The sequence below is a fragment of the Stegostoma tigrinum genome, chromosome 27 (genome assembly GCF_030684315.1).
Source record: "Stegostoma tigrinum isolate sSteTig4 chromosome 27, sSteTig4.hap1, whole genome shotgun sequence".
NCBI classification, from domain to species: Eukaryota; Metazoa; Chordata; class Chondrichthyes; order Orectolobiformes; family Stegostomatidae; genus Stegostoma; species Stegostoma tigrinum.
The window spans coordinates 33,440,697-33,459,267 of NC_081380.1; the positions used below are offsets into that span (position 1 = coordinate 33,440,697).

An 18,571-nucleotide genomic window follows, 5' to 3' on the forward strand; every position below is an offset into this window, starting at 1 on the left:
GATTGTGGAACTAAGCTGAATCATTTCAGCTCACCTGACATTATTTGTGCTTCACAGCTATTACTAGGATTAATTTGTAATTTTGAATAATATGGTCAAGATTTCTACTCATCAGGATTTTTTGTTAGGACAGTAGGTCAATGCGTAAAGCTCACATGCAGAATTATTTGGTTACAGATGTCTTTAATATGTACTGTGTAGTGTCTTTTGAATGCACTTGGTCTTTAAAGGGCTTTCCTCCCTCAGCAAATTGCCTTGGCTGCCATTTTGCATTTTGATTACCCACCTTCTGATTCAGATGAGGATGGAAGACAACGCAAGTCACCGACTCAGCCACTTAATCTAGATGACTCTCCAAACTTTCATGTTCCTTTTTGTCTTGCCCTCCCTGGCAGTCTGTCAGCTTTGATCTTCTCCATATTCCCACCAAACTGTTACGTTACTTCTCATCACTCCCCTATCCCCCAAAGCACTAAGCAATAGACAATGGGTGCAGGAGTAGGCCGTTCAGCCCTTCGAGCCGCACCACCATTCATTATGATCATGGCTGATCATCCACAATCAGTATCCTGTTCCTGCCTTATCCCCGTAACCCTTGATTCTACTATCTTTAAGAGCTCTATCTGTCTCTTTCTTAAAAGTATCCAGAGACTTGGCCTCCACTGCCTTCTCGGGCAGAGCTTTCCATATATCCCAATCTTATAAAAGATCTTAAAGTAAGGGAACACTTAGGAGGCAGCAATCATAATATGGTAGAGTTCAGTCTGCAGTTTGAAAGAGAGAAGGCAAAATCAGATGTAATGGTGTTACAGTTAAATAAAGGTAATTACAGGGGCATGAGAGAGGAATTGATGAAAATCGACTGGAAGCAGAGCCTAGCGAGGAAGACAGGAGAGCAACAATGGAAGGAGCTTCTGGATGTAATCGAGGACACAGTACAGAGATTCATCCCAAAGAAAAGAAAGATTATCCGGGGTGGGATTAGACAGCCATGGCTGATAAAGGAAGTCAGGAAATATATCAAAGAAAAAGAGACAGCCTATAAAGTGGCCAAGAGCACTGGGAAATCCGAAGATTGGGAAGGCTACAAAAACAAACAGAGAAGATAACAGAGAAATAAAGAAGGAGAGGATCAAATATGAAGGTAGGCTAGCTAGTAATATTAGAAATGATAGTAAAAGTTTCTTTCAATGCATAAGAAACAAATGAGAGGCAAAAGTAGACATTGGGCCGCTCCAAATTGATGCTGGAAGGCTAGTGATGGGCGATAAGGAAATAGCTGAAGAACTTAATCAGTACTTTGCGTCGATCTTCACACTGGAAGACATGAGTAGTATCCCAACAATTAAGGAGAGTCGGGGGGAAGAGTTGAGTATGGTAGGCATTACAAAAAAGGAAGTGCTAGAAAAGATAAAAGGTCTAAAAATTGATAAATCTCCTGGTCCCAATGGGCTACACCCTAGAATTCTGAGGGAGGTGGCTGAGGAAATAGCGGAGGCTTTGGTTGTGATCTTTCAAAAGTCACTGGAGTCTGGGAAAGTCCCAGATGATTGGAAAATTGCTGTTGTAACCCCCTTGTTTAAGAAAGGATCAAGACAAAAGATGGAAAATTATAGGCTGCCTTTCCTCAGTTGTTGTTAAAATTCTAGAATCCATTGTTAAGAATGAGATTTCTAAATTCTTGGAAGCGCAGGGTCGGGTTAGAACAAGTCAGCATGGATTTAGTAATGGGAGTTCGTGCCTGACAAACCTGTTAGAATTCTTTGAAGAGGTAACAAGTAGGTTAGACCAGGGAAACCCAGTGGATGTTACCTATCTAGACTTGCAAAAGGCGTTTGATAAGGTGCCTCACGGGAGGCTGCTGAGTAAGGTGAGACTCCATGGTGTTCAAGTGAGCTACTGGCTTGGGTTGAGGATTGGCTGTCTGACAGAAGGCAGAGAGTTGGGGTAAAAGGCTGTCTTTTGAAATGGCAACCAGTGACAAGTGGTGTCCCGCAGGGTTCAAGTGTTGGGGCCGCAGCTGTTCACTTTATATATTAAATGTTCTGAATAAAGGGACTGGGGGCGTTCTGGCGTAGTTTGCCGATGATACGAAGGTAGGTGGACAGGCAGGTAGTACTGAGGAGGTGGGGAGGCTGCAGAAAGATTTAGACAGTTTAGGAGAATGGTCCAGGAAATGGTTGCTGAAATTCAACATGAGCATATGTGAGGTTTTGCACTTTGGAAAAAAGAATATAGGCATGGACTATTTTCTAAACGGTGAGAAAATTCATAAAGCAGAAGTACAAAGGAATCTGGGAGTGTTGATGTAGGATTCTCTAAAAGTTAACTTTCAGGTAGAGTCCGTGATTAAGAAAGCGAATGTAATATTGTTGTTTATCTCGAGAGGGTTGGAATATAAAAGCAGCGATGTGCTTCTGAGATTTTATAAAGCTCTAGTTAGGCCCCATTTAGAATACTGTGTCCAATTTTGGGCCCCACACCTCAGGAAGGACATACTAGCCCTGGAACGTGTCCAGCGGAGATTCACACGAATGATCCCTGGAATGGTTGGATTAACGTACAATGAACGGCTGAGCATCCTGGGATTGTATTCATTAGACTTTTGAAGGTTATGGGGAGATCTAATAGAAACTTACAAGATAATGTATGGCATAGAAAGGGTGGACACTGGGAAGTTGTTTCTGTTAGGCAGGGAGACTAGGACCCTAGGACTAGGCCTTAGAATTAGAAGGGGGTAAATTTAAAACGGAAATGAGATATTTCTTCAGCCAGAGAGTGGTGGGCCTGTGGAATTCATTGCCACGGAGCGCAGTGGAGGTGGGGACATTAAATGTCTTCAAGGCAGAGATTGATAAGTTCTTGATCTCACAAGGAATCTAGGGCTATGGGGAGAGTGCAGGGAAGTAGTGTTGAAATGCCCATCAGCCATGATTAAATGGCGGAGCGGACTCAATGGGCCGAATGGTCTTACTGTCACTCCTACGTCTTACGGTCTGATCATGACCAATAGACTATCAGGTCAATGTCACATTGCAGTTTCGGGGAGTTTGCTGTAGCTGTGATAGCTGATCCATTTCTTAACATTATAATAGTGACTACACTTCAATGATTGCACAGCACTTTGAGCAATCCAGAATTCTGAATTAAACAGAGAATGCTGGAGGAACTTAGCAGTTCTGGCAGTATCTTTGGAGAGAGAAACAGAAATATCTGCATCATCTGAACAAGTGTTGTACTGGACTTGAACCATTAACTCTCTTTCTCCACTAATGCTGCGAGATCTACAGAGATTCCCCAGCATTCTCTGAATATGTTTGAGATATCTAGTGATTGTAAAAATGCTGTACAAACATAAATCTGTTTCTTTTGTTTAATACTGTAATTTTAAATCTGAGATCAATAGATATTTTTGAAAACCAATGATAACTATATGATAATGTACTAGTCATAGAGGTCTACAGCACTGAAAACGCCTTTCAACCCATCGAGTTTGCACTGGTTTAAAAACAACCACCCAACTGTTATAATCCCATTTTTCAGCACTTGACTACCGTAGTCTTTCAGCCTTGGCATCACAAGTGCGCTGTAAATGCTTCTTAAAGTTTACAAGGGTTTCTGTCTCTGCAACCTTTATAGGTGGTGATTTCCACCACTGAGTGAAAAAAAATCCTCATATCCCCTCCAAATCATTCGCCCCTTACCTTAAATCTAGCCTTCTGCTCATTGATCTCTCCACTAAAGGGATATGCTTCTTCATGTATGCTGTGTCTGTGTTCCCCATAATTTAATAAATCTCAAGTTATGTTCCCCTCAATCTTCTCTGCTTCAAGGAAAACAACCTCAGTGTGTCCTATCTCTCTTCATAACTAAAACCCTCTAGATCAGGCAACATCCTGGCATTCTAGAACTGCACACAGTATTCTAGCTGTGACTTAACCAATGTTTTATAGGGTTTCAGCATCACACCCCTTGCTCTTAAACTCTCTGCCTCAGCTAATAAAGGCGGTATCCCATATAGTTTCTTAACCACTGTATCCCACCACCTTAAGGAACTGATGGATGTGCTCACTGAGGGTCCCTCTAATCCTCAGTATTCCCCAGGGTCCTACCATTCATTATGTATTCTCTTGCTTTGTTTGTCTTGGCCAAGTGGCACACCTCACATTATATTGATTGAATTCCAATTACCACTAACCATTCTGTCTATCTACCCATAATCTTAAAGCTATCCTCACGATTTATTGCCTCAACAGTTATGTCACCGAATCAGTAATCCAGATGCCTGGGCTAATTATCCCAAAATGAGTTTAAATCCCACAATTAGGCAACAGAGTAGCTCAGTGGTTAGCACTGCTGCCTCACAGCACCCGGGTCCGAGGTTTGATTCCACCCTCTCATGTTTGTGTGGATTTCCAGCAGCTCTGGTTTCTTCCCGCAGTCCAAAGATGTGCACATTGGGTGGATTGGCCATGCTAAATTGCCCCATAAGGATCAAGGATCTATGGGTTAGCCGTGTAAAGCCCCATGCAAGGAGATGAGGTGGGTCTGGATGCTTTTTGGAGTGTCGTGATGGGTCAAATGGCTTCTTGCTGCACTGTAGGGATTCTGTAATTCAATGAAAAGTAGCTGGAGAATTTAAATTAAGCTTAAATAAATATGGAATATAAGGCTAACGTTAGTAATAGTAACCGTGAAGCTGCTGGATTGTTGTAAAATCCCGTTTTGTTTAGTCAGGTCCTTTTAAAGATGGCTGTTTGTCATCCTTAACTAGTTTGGTCGAAATGTATCTCTCAAGCCGCAGCTATGTAGTTGTCTCTAAAGTTACCTCTTCAAAGGTCTTTTAATTGAACTATATCCGAGGAGATGGTTCGCAACCACTTGGTCAAGGGTAATTAAGAATGGAGAATCGACCTTGCCAGCCATACCCATATCGCTCAAAGAGATCTTTAAAACGAAGCCAAAGAAAAGACCTCAAGGGACAGAAAGACCTACTCCTCTTTTTCAGATGAGGCATTAACTTAAGATCATATCTTCGTGGATATAAAAGAGCTTGTATAGCTTTTTACCCTCCTGAACCACTACAAATAAACTTACTGATCTGTTTGTTAAATACATGTCCTTGCTTTATTTCAATTGGCCACCCTGCATGATCTTTGACAATGACTGTGACTATGCGTGAAAGCATTTTGGGATATCATGAGTGCATGATAAAACACAATGTAAAGTAAGCTTGTATATTTTAAAAGAATTATAGACTAAATTTGTGTATTTGTAAGCAAATCAATGTTGGTAACTTCTGTTTTTTTTCCTTTAGGAAATAGTTTATTTAACTGAGGGCTCAGGATACTTTTTCGTTAATACCACTGATACTGAGATTCTGACTAGCACATACCTGGAAGCCAAAAACTATGCACAAGTTAGTATTAAGTTTTCAAAAATTATAGTGACTTTTCTTTGGCTTGGGTTGCTAATTTTACACTTGTTGCCGCAGATAAGGCCACTACAACCAGGAATTGTGACAATGAAAGCATATGACTTGTGCCTGACGTGCAAAGGTCCAGCGAGAGCAGAGATCTATGTATCAGATATATTAGATTTTGAACTAAATTTTATTCATAAGGTAAGTACATTGTAGATATGCAAGTGCCATGTAGTAATAAGCAGTTGCTTCAGAGCAGTTTAAATTAATTGCTGATCAAATACAAGTTGTATTGTTGTTTTTGTAAGATGAGAAAAATTCAATTTATATCAAATTTATCCTGGTAAACTTTCTTGGGATCACTTTTTATTGATATACGACTAATCTAGTACAACTAGTGTCTGTATTTAGATCAATAGCACTTGGGTGGAATAAAAGGAGTTCAAGAAAAATCTCTCAGCAATGCATGGTGCAAAGGATCTTAATGGGATGATGGCTAGAAAATGAGGCATTGGTTGCAACTAAATGAGTTATTTTATTATCTGAACCTACAGATTGAAATTGGAAAGTCCATTCCAGTTAATGTCAGGGTGTTGGATTTCTTCAAGAAACCCTTTTTGAACAGATACTTTCGTTACATGAATGTAAGCTTACAAGCAGCTTCCCCAATTGTCACCTTAGAGTAAGTATGTAATAAAAGTCGAAAGGCGTAATTGTTTGAGAAAGACATTTTAGAAAGACCAACTCAACATATTAGAAATGAAATTCTGCTTTTTCAAAGACTTATATTGATCTTTTGTCGTTGCATGAAAATATTCAATTACAGCACAAACAGATAATTGGTTTGGTATAGGTTTTCACTACTTTGGCTGTGGATCTCAAAGTTGAGTGTATGCAACCTATACTGTTTCAGTACCGCTTATCCATCCCCTGGATTGCCTGATATCTGACTCCTGATCTGCTGCCTCAAACTTGACTTTTCCCTTACACTTCCACTGTTAACTGTTGAAAGGATTGCTACCAGGGCTACCTCATTTTAGGCATGAAAGTGAAAGTGTGGAATTAAATCAAAAAGTGAACGTGGAAAGAATTAACGGAATTTGCAGGAGGGTAGAAAGCAGCAGGAAACTTAAGTGAAAGTTGGCAAAAATAATGAGGAAAGCAAGTGATACAGGTGAGGTTGAGAAATGGAACTGGGAGAAGAGAAACAAGTAAAAAATGAGGATGAGGAAAATAAGCAGGTTAACTGGCAAGAATGATGACAATATTGAGGTAATTTTTTGAATTCATCATGTCAGTGGGAGACTTTACCCTCATTTGTGTATTTTGAAATTATGGGCACCCTGCTGTCAATTCCAGTATGTGTGACTGATATTTTTTTCCTCAACTTGTAGAATACAATATAGGTTTTTTGTGGAGTCCAATATGAAAGGTTTGTACAGTTCATAAATCTTGAAAATTTGTTTTGAATTTTGTGAAGCTCAGTAATTGTCCATTCCTGTCAAATTGCAGTAGATTTAAAAGTGGAGTTCATATTGATATAGGAAAGGATAAATATGATTTTCTGTAGAACAAGCAAATTAACTGATTTTCTTTGGGTGTCTTGTGTGTGTTGCTGCTCTTGTACGTTGCTGCTACTTAGTAGTTATGGAATGAACCAAACTCAAAATGTGTAGCTGAAGAAAGATGTTTGATATTCAACAACCTGTTGTGGCAATTCATGGAGATGTGGTGAAATATTGATAAAATACAGTACTTTTACAAACATTTTAATTTTCAGACCAATTACTGACTTGGATAAATATGCTGCAAGTTACTTGCTGAGAGCTGTGGCCTTGGGTCAAACCACTCTTATAGCAACAGCCAGAGACAAGTATGGTCGAAAGTTGAGCTCTTCCCCACGTCAGATTGAAGTATGTTCCTTTTATTGTCTTGAAGAAGAGTTAGCCAGCATTTGTATCACCATATTATCTAGTTTAACCACAACGCAAACAGTAAGGGATTTCAACATCTTTTCAAGCAGTAAAGTAGTAACATCTATGTTTAGGGTAATATTTGTAATTATTTCTGAAGAAGGAACTGTGGATTTTTCTGTATTACATTACCCCGTGTTGGTGGAATGGGAGTGGAGATCATGGAAATGGAACTAGGAACCTAACACCCACTAAAATTTTCATTCTGGTGCAAAACTGCTGGCTGCTCCCTAAACACTGCTGCTCCATCGTCATGGGAATCAGGGCCTGCTGCTGCATACAATTTCCCTGCCTAGTTCTATTAAAAAGGGTATTGGCAGTAAGGGTGTGACAGTCATGCTGAGCAGCATATTAAAGGAATGGAGCTTTAGTGGAAGACCCCTCTTCGCAGTGGCCTCTTCCCCTTTACAGGCATCCTGCCTTTATTAGACAGCAATTATCCAAAGGAAAAGTAAGCTTATGGGACCTGCCTAGCCCACTAACACCACCTCTTGCCTCTCTGGTACTACACAATGGGATCGATTACAACACTGGTAATGTTTGACCTCTTGCAGCTGTGAGTTCCCTCATGGTAGAAATGTTTCTGTCTTGTTTTGTTAAAGATGTCTCAGAGGGGAAACTAGGCTGAGTTTGTAGCGACAAAAGTCTAACCCCCCCCCCCAACCACCTATGAACTAATTTTGAGCTAATGAGAATTTTTTTGGTTACTTGCAGAAAATTGCAGTTGTCACATGCCTTATGTTACGATTGGAAAAGTAAAATGTTTTGTGTAAATATTTAGTTCTCTTACATTATGGTAAATGAAGAAATTGTATCTCCAGCCTCATTTTCCTGCAGTCCAATATCCAGTCTTGCCTCTTACCTGTTAGATATCTTTTAAAAAAAAACTCTTGCAGTCTTCTATTATATTACAAGTTGGCTTAGCCTCACATTTCATCTTCTCTCTCCTTATTGCTTTTTCAACTAACCTATTCTGGCTTAAAAAGGCATCCCACTCCTCTGGCTTCTTACTAATCTTCACCACATTGTATGCTTTGTTGTTTGCTTTCATCCTGTCCCCGACTTCTGTTGTCAGTCATGGTTGTTTTCCCCCCCACCGCCTTAGTACGTAAGTTCTTTCTTGGGGTGAATTTCTGCTGTGCCATCTGAATTAGCCCTGCCGTTGATGCCTCACCATCTTCCCTGCTAGACTGTCTTTCCAATCAACTCTGGCCAGCTCCTCCTTCATGTTTTTGTGGTTACATTTACTCAGTTGTAATATTCTTACATCTAATTCAAGCTTCTCCCTCAAACTCGAGAGTCGGTGCTACCATATTATGATCACGCTCCACTACATGTTTCTTTACCTTAAGCTCCCTAATCAAGTTTGCCTAATTACACATCACCAAATCAGGATTACCTGTTCCCTAGTGGGCTTTACCACAAGTTGTTCCAAAAAGCTATTTCGTAGACATTCCACAAATTCCTTTTCTTGGTAGCTGCTCCTAACCTGATTTTCTGACTGCTGACATCCTGACTACTGTTTAGAGGCCTGTTCACAACTGTCATCGGGGTCTTTTCTCTTTTACAATTCTTCAACTCTACCCACGCAGAATCTACGTCTTCCTACCCAATATTGCTTCTTGCTAGCGATTTAATTTCATTTGTTACTAACAAGGGATTCCCAACCCCTCTGCCCAGATATTTTTGTGATTCAACAGGATTTGGTCCCATTGAACAGTTCCTCCTTTCCCAGTACTGGTGTCAATGTTCCATGAACTCAAAAACAGAAATTGCTGGAAAAATTCAGCAAGTCTGTCAGCACCTGTGGAGAGAAAGCGCAGTTAACATTTCAGGTCCACTGACCCTTCCTCAGAACTACTGGTAGCTAGGAAAATGATGGTTTTTATGCAGAAGATAGGGTGGGGAGAGGAGTTAATGAGTAAATGATAGGTGGAGTTACAGCCCAAACACAGAGAACAGCTGAACAGACAAAAGAATGATCAGGCTAGGAGAATGAATAGCTATTAATGGGGACTGTTAGAGGCTAAAAATGGCTTGTGTTATTAGCAGACCATGTGATAACAAGGTCTGGTGTGTGGGCGTTGCATTAAGGACATGGGAGAAGCTCAAGCTCTAAAATTGTTGAACTCAATAACGAGAGCACAAGTCTGCAGAGTTCCCGTATATATGAATCCAAACCCCATTTCTCTCACATGACCTTTCAGATGAGAGACAACCTGAAACATTAACTCCGTTTCTATCCACCGATGTTGTCCAAGCAGCTGAATATTTTTAATATTGTTCCTTTTTAAACTTGAAAATTTACAGCATTTTTCTTTTGTCAATTGTTTGACAATTGACCCTTTGTTCTTAGAACTAAGGAGGCACGTTGGTTTCTAAACCAATGTCAGCAGTTAACAATGTACTTGTACATAATAGACATAAAATATTTTTATTCAGTATTTAGATTGCTCATATGATCCTAACCCACAATTTGTACTGGCTTCAGGCATTCCCACCTTTTAGACTAATCCCACAGAAGGTGACTTTGATCATTGGCAGTATGATGCAGGTTAGTAAATATGAGTAAACTCATACATACACACTAACTTTATTGCATGAATATAGGATTTATGAACATTCTGTTGTGACATTGGAGCCAAACATTTTCAGAATTTTAGCATAAGATCGGCATAAAAATGATCAGGAGTAAAGCATCAAGAGTGGACAGAATGGTGGCTCAGTGTTTAGCACTGCTGCATCACAGTGCCAGGGTCCGGGGTTTGATTCCAGTCTTGGGTAACTATCTGTGTGGAGTTTGCATGTCTCACCATGCCGGTGGGAGATTCCTCTCCGTGCTCCAGTTACCTCCCACAGTGTAAAGACGTGCAGGTTAGAAGGATTGGCCATGCTAAATTGCCGTGTAGTGTCCAGGGATGTGCAGACTAATTGGGTTAGCCATAGTAAATGTGGGGTTCTGGGGCTAGGGTGAGGACCTGGGTGTAGGTGGGATGATCTTTGGAGGGTCGGTGCTGACTTGATGAGCCGACTGGTCTCTTTCTACACAATAGACATTCTATAGTTCTATAAATGATTGTTTGTGATAAATATGATGTTATAATTGAGGACTTCACAGTGAACATTGAATTTATTGTGTAATTGTATGACAGTTTAATAACATGCCATGGGACAAACTGAAAAATGTTGTGTGGTAGTTTTCAAGTATTGTGACTGTTTTTGTTGTTGTCTTAAATAAGGAAACTGATGCTTTCAGGCTTAGAACTGTGCTTTATATCTGCTTGGAGCAACTAGAAGAGTAGATTTTGCTGATCTCCATTTGGTCATTGATTTAATATTGATATGTACAGGACATATGAGTGAGGAGAATTTTTTTTTAAGTACACCTAAATAACTACATGAAGAGCAAAAAAAAAATTTTCAGGACTTGGCTTAAATCGTGATGTCATTCATCCATGCACATCCTAAGGCTCATTGCATATATAAGAACCAGTTGCAACAATCTTCAGCCAGAAGTGTCGAGTGTATGATCCATCGGGCACCTCCAGACTTACCCAGCAAGCCTTAAGTCAATTCATTCCACTCTGTGTTATATCACGGAGTGGCTGAAGGCATTAAATTCTGCAAAGCCTATGGACCCTGACAATATTCTGGCGATATTACTCCAGATGTCTTCCCCAGAACTTGCCATGCCACTAGCCAAGCTGTCCCAATATTGGCATCTACCCAACAATGTGGAAAATTGCCAGGTATGTCCTGTACACGAAAAAGCAGGAAAAAATACAAACTGGCCAATTACCACTCCATCAGTCTACTCACTGTCAGCAGTAAAGTGATGAAAAGTGTCATCAAAAGTGCTGTGAACTCGCAGCAAATTAGACATTTCTACGGGAGTTCCTCAGGGTTATGCCCTACATCTAGTCAACTTCAGCTGCTTTATCAATGAGCTTTCCTCCATTATAAAGTCAGAAATGTGAATGTTTGCTGATGATGGCACAATATTCAGTACAGTTCCTGACTCCTCCAATACTGAAGGAGTCCATTTCCACATGCAGCAAGAATTGGACAATATCCAGGTTTGGGATAACAAGCGGCAAGTAACATTGCACCACACAATTTCAGGGCAGTGACTATCACCAACAAGAGAGTATCTAACCATCATCCCTTGACACTGGCATTATTATGCTGTATCCCCTCCCATTAATATTCTAGGGTATACAATTGGCCAGAAGCTGAACTGGAGCAGTCACATATACTATGGCTACATGACTAGATCAAAGGCTAGGAACCCTGCTGCAAGTAACTTTCCTCCTGACTGCCCAAAACCTGTCTACCATCTACAAGTCAGGATGAAGTAGAGTACTTCTCACTTGGCTGGATAAGTGCAACTACAACAATACTCGTGAAGCTCAACACCATTCGGGTAAAACCAGCCTGCTTGATCAGTACTACAGCCCATAAATGTTTAGTCCCTCCACCACCAATATCAGTAGTAGTAACAATGTCTATCATCTACAAGATGCACTGCAGCAATTCACCAAGGTTCCTTAGTCAGGATCTTGCAAACCTATGACCACTACCTTCTAGAGGGCACCAACTACTTGGGAACACCAACACCAGCAAATTCCCCTCCAAACCATTCACCATCCTGACTCGGAAATATATTGCTGTTCCTTTCAGCGTCACTAGGCCAATATCTTGGAACTCCCTTCTGTACAGCATTGTGAATCTACCTACACCACGTGGACTGCAGGTCTTAGAGAAAGCAGTTCACCATTGGCCCAGACATTGATGCCACATCCCAAAAATACATGTTAAAAAACGATTGGGGACGGTAAACCAAATCTGTTGATAAGACACCTGGAAAACAGTACTTTTTCCTGAGAAGTTCTAAAAATTGTGTTTTATTTTGATAGTGTTGATTAAAAGCTTGTGCCAGAGTCAAACTAGCATTTCCTCATCCTTGCATTGTAATTGATTGCAGGTGATGTCTGAAGGTGGCCCACAACCACAGACAAATATTTATTTCTCTATTAATAATGACACCATTGCTAAGGTAAATGAATTGGGCCAGCTGACTGCCCTAATGGTGGGAACAGCAAAAGTAACTGCTATTATTCAAGCTGTCAACGATGACACAGGAAAAGTGGTTGTTTTCTCCAAGGTAATACAAAGTTTGGCTATTGAGTTTGCTGTAAATTATATTTCACCCAAAGACTTGGCTCTCGATTTCACTCTTAAATGAATGTTGGAGATTAGCAGTTTGTTTATTTATCAGAACCTTCTTGTAATTCTTCCCAATCAAAAACAAATGAAATACGATTAATTTTACTGTCAACAGTAACTGGAATGTTGATGGTGATTTGGTGCTCTGCTACCAAAACAGGAATTGATAGCTGGAGAAACTTGTGATTCTTGAAACATTCTTCAGTATTTCTGTATACATGTTTTTCACTTTACATCCAAAATAAGTATAATGTGTTGAATAAATAATTTTTATTATTTAGGCTCTAAAAGCTGTCCCTTTTGTTATTTAACCTACTTGCTAAAACCATAGAAAGCTGTTTTATTCTTTTCTCATGTAGTAGTAAAAATGTCACTGGTAGTTTTCAGAGATAAAAAAGGTGGGAAAGAGGGTCTGCGTGGAACAATCTTTTGGACAAGTCTCGTAGAGACAGTTTGTCTGAATAAAAATTAAGGACATACTGAACCTTCATGATCATTTCTGTGGCTGAGTTTTAGTGTTCTGTGCATTCAGTGTGGAGGGGGGTTGTGGATATCTTCATGGGGTGACTTCCTCCCTGCTCCCACCAATGGGTAAACCTGCCAAATCATGCTTCAATCAGCCACTTCATTGTTGACTAGAGAGTTGCTCAGCGAATCATGACCTCAACAGTGAAGTCCTGTCCCACCAGAAACTGCCATCCAGTCAGATGCCAGCAGCTTCTGAGTCTTAGACATCATCGCTAGAGTCTCAAGCTTCAAGTTATCCAACAGTCAGGAGGCTTGTCTTTTTATTTTGGTTCTCATGGAGAACTGTGATTGGAAGCAAGTACAGGGGTATGGTGTTTAGTGGCTCTAGATTGAAGCAAATGGTGTCGCCTTCCCAAACCCAGCAGACAGATCACCTTAGACAACTAAAGAAAGTGTAAAGTTGTGCAATTCAGTATTGAGTCCTAGAGCCTGTAATGTGCCTAAGCGGAAAATGAGGTGGTGATCCTGAGTTTGCATTGTGCTATGTTGGAACATTGCAGCAGGCCCGGGACAGAACTGTTAGCACAATATAACAAAGTGTGGAGCTGGATGAACACAGCAGGCCAAGCAGCATCTCAGGACTACAAAAGCTGACGTTTCGGGCCTAGACCCTTCATCTGATGAAGGGTCTAGACCCGAAACGTCAGCTTTTGTGCTCCTGAGATGCTGCTTGGCCTGCTGTGTTCATCCAGCTCCACACTTTGTTATCTTGGATTCTCCAGCACCTGCAGTTCCCATTATCTCTGTTAGCACAATAGCAGTGTGGTTTTTTTTTTTCGGTCAAGATCTGATTACATTTCCTGTACTTTTTGGGCAGTATTTAAAAAGTAGAGTGATGTTATATTCTGTTGCCCAAAGAATCAGCAGAAAATACTCCCTAATATCAGTTGTTTTCTGATCTGGAGGCAAGATATTCCAGCACTTCAGAAGACGTTTGATTTCAGAGACTTGTCAGCTAAATCGATTGATCAGCAATTGTCATCCCATCATTGCTTTTGGAAGCAGTGGCCACGTTTGGGATTACAGGCAGCTTCACAAAGTCTCTTCCGGTGTTGGGATGGATGTAGTTACAGAGATGTCATGGCAGGGACTTGGAGTAAGTTGGGGTCATCCCCCCATTCCTCCTTCTGTTCCTCCCACCAACCACAAAATTGAGGCTGGAGAGCAAGTGATTGTTAATTGATCAATTAAGGGTCTCAGTTAGGGTAAGGAGAGGGAGACCACATCTGGGTTTTCTCACCTGCTGTAAATTACAGACAAGTCTGAAGATGATGGCAGGGTTGCCCTCTTGTATCGCAGAGGTAGTGTCCATGCCCCTGGACTAAAGATCCATGGGTTCAAGTCCCACCTGCTCCAGATGTGTGTAGTAACATTTCTGAACAGGTTGATGAGGGAAAAAAAGGTTATTTTTTTTTTAAAAAAGCAGGGAAGTCACCAGGGTATTTTATAGACTACCCTGTCTGCAAACTGTCAACAGGGATCCTGGTAAGCTCTGCTCATGTTACATAGTTTCTTTGTAGGTCTATGAAACTGGTCCCATTAAAAATGTTGTAGATATTTCAGGAAGATCTAAATAGATTACATCAGTAAAGGTAACTAACTATGAACAGTGGTCATTCTGTCAATTTGATGAATTGTGTGAGTATTTTTTTAAGAAAGCATGAATTTCTTTTACTGTAAAGTTGAATAAATCAACTAACCTTTCAAAGCACTGCATAATTGAGATTTACTGTTAAGGATGACTGGAATTTTATTTTTTGACAAAAGGACGAAGTGACTGTAAATGTTATTCAACTAAGAGGGATAAAAATTCATGCTCCAGTAACTAGATTGAGGACTGGAACTCAGGTAAAGTATGTAATCATTTTATATGTTTCTGTGTGAATCAATACTAATAGTATTTAAAAAGTATTTTGTGTAGTATACAGTTTTATAACAATGGCTCAAATCAGAAATATTAGCCAAAAAACTTATTAGATATGTGTAATTTGAATCATAAGTCTTTCTGCTTTAATAATCTTATCACTAATTTGTCCCACTTTTGCTCATTCCGCATGTGTAGTCATGACAGTTTTTCTTTTAAAGATATTTGTGTGATTTCTTTTTTAAGCGCTCACTATGAATTCTGTTTTTATGGTTGGATTTGTCCTGATGACAACAGATGACACAAAGCTAGGTGGAGGGACAGGTGGTGTTAAGGAAGTGGGGAGGCTGCAGAAGCACTTGAACAGGCTAGGAGAGTGGGAAAAGAAGTGATGATGGAAAACAATTTGGGAAAAATGTGAAGTTGTGCACTTTGATAAGAAGAATGGAGGCATAGGCTATTTCCTAAATGGGGAAAGGCTTCAGAAATCTCAAGCTGAAAAGGACTTGGTAGTGATAATGGGAACTGCAGATGCTGGAGAATCCAAGATAACAAAGTGTTTAGCTGGATGAACACAGCAGGCCAAGCAGCATCTCAGGAGCACAAAAGCTGACGTTTCAGGCCTAGACCCTTCATCAGAGAGAGCCTCTCTGATGAAGGGTCTAGGCCTGAAACGTCAGCTTTTGTGCTCCTGAGATGCTGCTTGGCCTGCTGTGTTCATCCAGCTCCACACTTTTTTTATCAAGGACTTGGGAGTCTTAGCTCAGGATTCTCTTTAGGTTAACATGCAGGTTTATCGTATTTAGAAAGGCATTTGCGATGTCACTATTCACTTGGAGAGAGCTAGAATACAGGATCAGAGACATACAGCTTCAACAATATAAGGCTCTGGCCTGCATTCGTATTGTTGTGAGCAATTTTGGACCTTGTATCTAAGGAAGGATGTGCAGGTGTTGGAGAGAATCCAAAGGAGGTTTACAAGAATAGTTCTGGGGACAAAGGGCTTGTCATATGAGGAGTGGTTGGAGACTCTGGGTCTGTACTTGATGGAGATTGGAAGAGTTGGGGGTAGGGGAATCTCATTGAAACTTACAGAATACAGAGAGGCCTGGATAGAGTGGACGTGGAGAAAATGTTTCCACTAGTAGGAGAGAATAGGACTCAAGAGCACAGCCTCAGAATGGAGGTTTGATCCTTTAGAATGACATGGAATTGGATATCTCACTTCTAAAGATTTGCATTACTGAAATCCCAAACTCCCTAATCTTCTATAAGCCAAAACAACCTGCTTTTTATTCTGGGCTAGGAAACTGACAGTAGGACTAGTTCATGGTCCTAGTCCCAACAGGAGAAGGGGCTTGCGCAAAGCACTCCCAATCCCTGATTATGATGAAGGCAAACTCTTAATTACCTGGGGCATAGGCTGGAAAATGGTGGCTGCGTAGCTGAGGTGCCGGTTTATTGAAACAGACCTTGGCAGCCATTACTGTGGCTAGAGTGTAACAACAAAAAAGTAAGTATCATGGATCTCATGAGAGGCTAAGGGCTCCTACAGTAGGGCTGACTCATTCTTTGCATCTATGGACCTGAAGTGCACCTTTGAGACAATGAGAAAGAAGAGTGAAGTTGTGGATCCAGAAGGTAGAATACTAAACCAATTAGGCAGAGCTAAAGGTGGCTGAAAACATGAGCAGGTGAGGTGTCATGAGAGAAAACTTTTTCAATGCTGGAAAACGTTCCATGATCATATTCTTTCTGGAAAGGTGACTGCAATGGCAAACATTCATGTTACGTCTGTTTGGTAATCAGCCTCACCAACTAAGAAACTTGAAGATGTTTGGTGCCCCCAAACATTTTGTTATAATAAAAACTGTATGGAAGCATGTCTGCACAGCTTACTCCTGTGAAAGTTTCTCTCTCAGCATATGTATAATTCCACTAAAACTAGCAAAGTCATTAGGATCCAACATATTAATTAAACTTGACTGTGTTACTGTCCTCTGTAATTTAGTATTAAGTTCCCTTTTGCTGTCACAATTATTAGGTTTGAACTTAAGACAGATAGTAAAGTGAACTAATTTTTAACTCCAATTAGGACAACCTGTTCAACAGATTGCTTTTGCTTTATATTTATAGTGCATGTCACCATCAATTTGTAATTTTCGACAAGCAGATCTCTAGAATACCCCACGAGCATAATTTAGGAAAAACATTGGATAAGCATGAGACTTTTCTAAGTTTTGCTCAACAATATAATTTAAAAATGTTAAGTTCCAAACTACACTTCGATTACAGTCTTGCAATTAGATGTACCATTCCTTTAAATTTTAAAATTGTGACCATTTTTATCACAAAATCAAGCTTGTTATTAGCAGAGTGAGCATATAAAATTTGTCGATTTTCCAGTCCAACTCCTTCCACCCACCCTGTTCCCCATAATATGGAGGGCTTGAGAGGGCAGTAAGGCACCCACTAGCCTGCCCACCCCTTGGCCTATTGAGGCCCACAACTGCCTGATCAAGTTTCAATGAAGCTGTCAATGCATCTCCACTATCATAATGTTGGACAGTGGTAGATTAACCTGAGTGCAAAGTCATTGCAGAAACAACTTCTTTGCAGAGTAAAGAAGGAAGAAGGGGAGCGCTTGGTAATTGGGAGCAACCTGTGCACATCTAGGACACAGTCCTCAAGATTTTACCTCCTTTAGTTCCTATTTGGCTTACAAAATTGGACCGTTACACCAGCCTTCCTAGTTTGACTCTCAGATTCTTCCCTGCCCTAAATTCCTGTCTCTTCGTAATGATCTTCTTCCTGGGACTGATGCTGCTTAGTTGCAGTGATCAAATCAGATTGGCCAGCAGCTCTTGAGTGTGTCAATAGTGTGTCAAATTATTGTGGGTCAGGCATTTTTAAAAGCAATCCATTCAAGATTAGCAGTCCATCCAAAACTCTAACCCTCCCCATGACACCTAATCTAGGCCGTTTTTTTATTTTTATTCATCATCATTAAATATTTGAACTTTTTTAGCTGCCTGTATATGTTGTGGGAGTCACAAGTTGCCAGACTCCATTTACCTTTGGGAGTGCAGTACCAGGACTGACTTTTCACTGGACAACAACAAAGCGGGAGGTGATTGAGCTTGTCAGCAGGCACTCAGAGGTAACTGTTAGTGTCCCATTTGTTTAAAAAAAGTTATGGCTCAAATAAAGAGGAAAGTACAGATTATTGTTTGGTGTTGATAACTAATAAAATATTTTTGTGTTCAAGTAACAACTCCACTTATAGCGTCGTAGAGTACAGAAACAGACCCTTCAGCCCAACACATTCATGCTGACCAGGCATCCCGAAATGACCAAGTCTCATTTACCAGCATTTGGCCTATATCGCTCTAAACGTTTCTTGTTTAGGTACCCATCCAGGTGCCTTTTAAATGTAATTGTACCTGCCTGTACTAGTTCCTCAGGCAGCTCATTCCGTACAAGCACCACCCTCTAAAAAGTTGCCCTTCAGGTCCATTTTAAATCTTTCTCCTCTCACCTTAAACCTATGCCTTCTAG

General features: G+C 40.5%; 1 protein-coding gene across 1 annotated transcript in view; it reads left to right on the top strand.

Annotated features, from left to right (window-relative positions):
- Positions 1-18,571, top strand: part of LOC125464424 (nuclear pore membrane glycoprotein 210-like) — a 142,374-nt gene that overhangs the window by 74,416 nt on the left and 49,387 nt on the right. The window contains exons 20-27 of the mRNA XM_059655315.1: positions 5,318-5,419; positions 5,495-5,623; positions 5,977-6,104; positions 7,203-7,335; positions 9,887-9,949; positions 12,380-12,559; positions 14,917-14,997; positions 18,042-18,173. Of these exons, the coding sequence (XP_059511298.1) occupies positions 5,318-5,419; positions 5,495-5,623; positions 5,977-6,104; positions 7,203-7,335; positions 9,887-9,949; positions 12,380-12,559; positions 14,917-14,997; positions 18,042-18,173 (948 nt within the window). The remainder of the gene's footprint in view (positions 1-5,317; positions 5,420-5,494; positions 5,624-5,976; positions 6,105-7,202; positions 7,336-9,886; positions 9,950-12,379; positions 12,560-14,916; positions 14,998-18,041; positions 18,174-18,571) is intronic.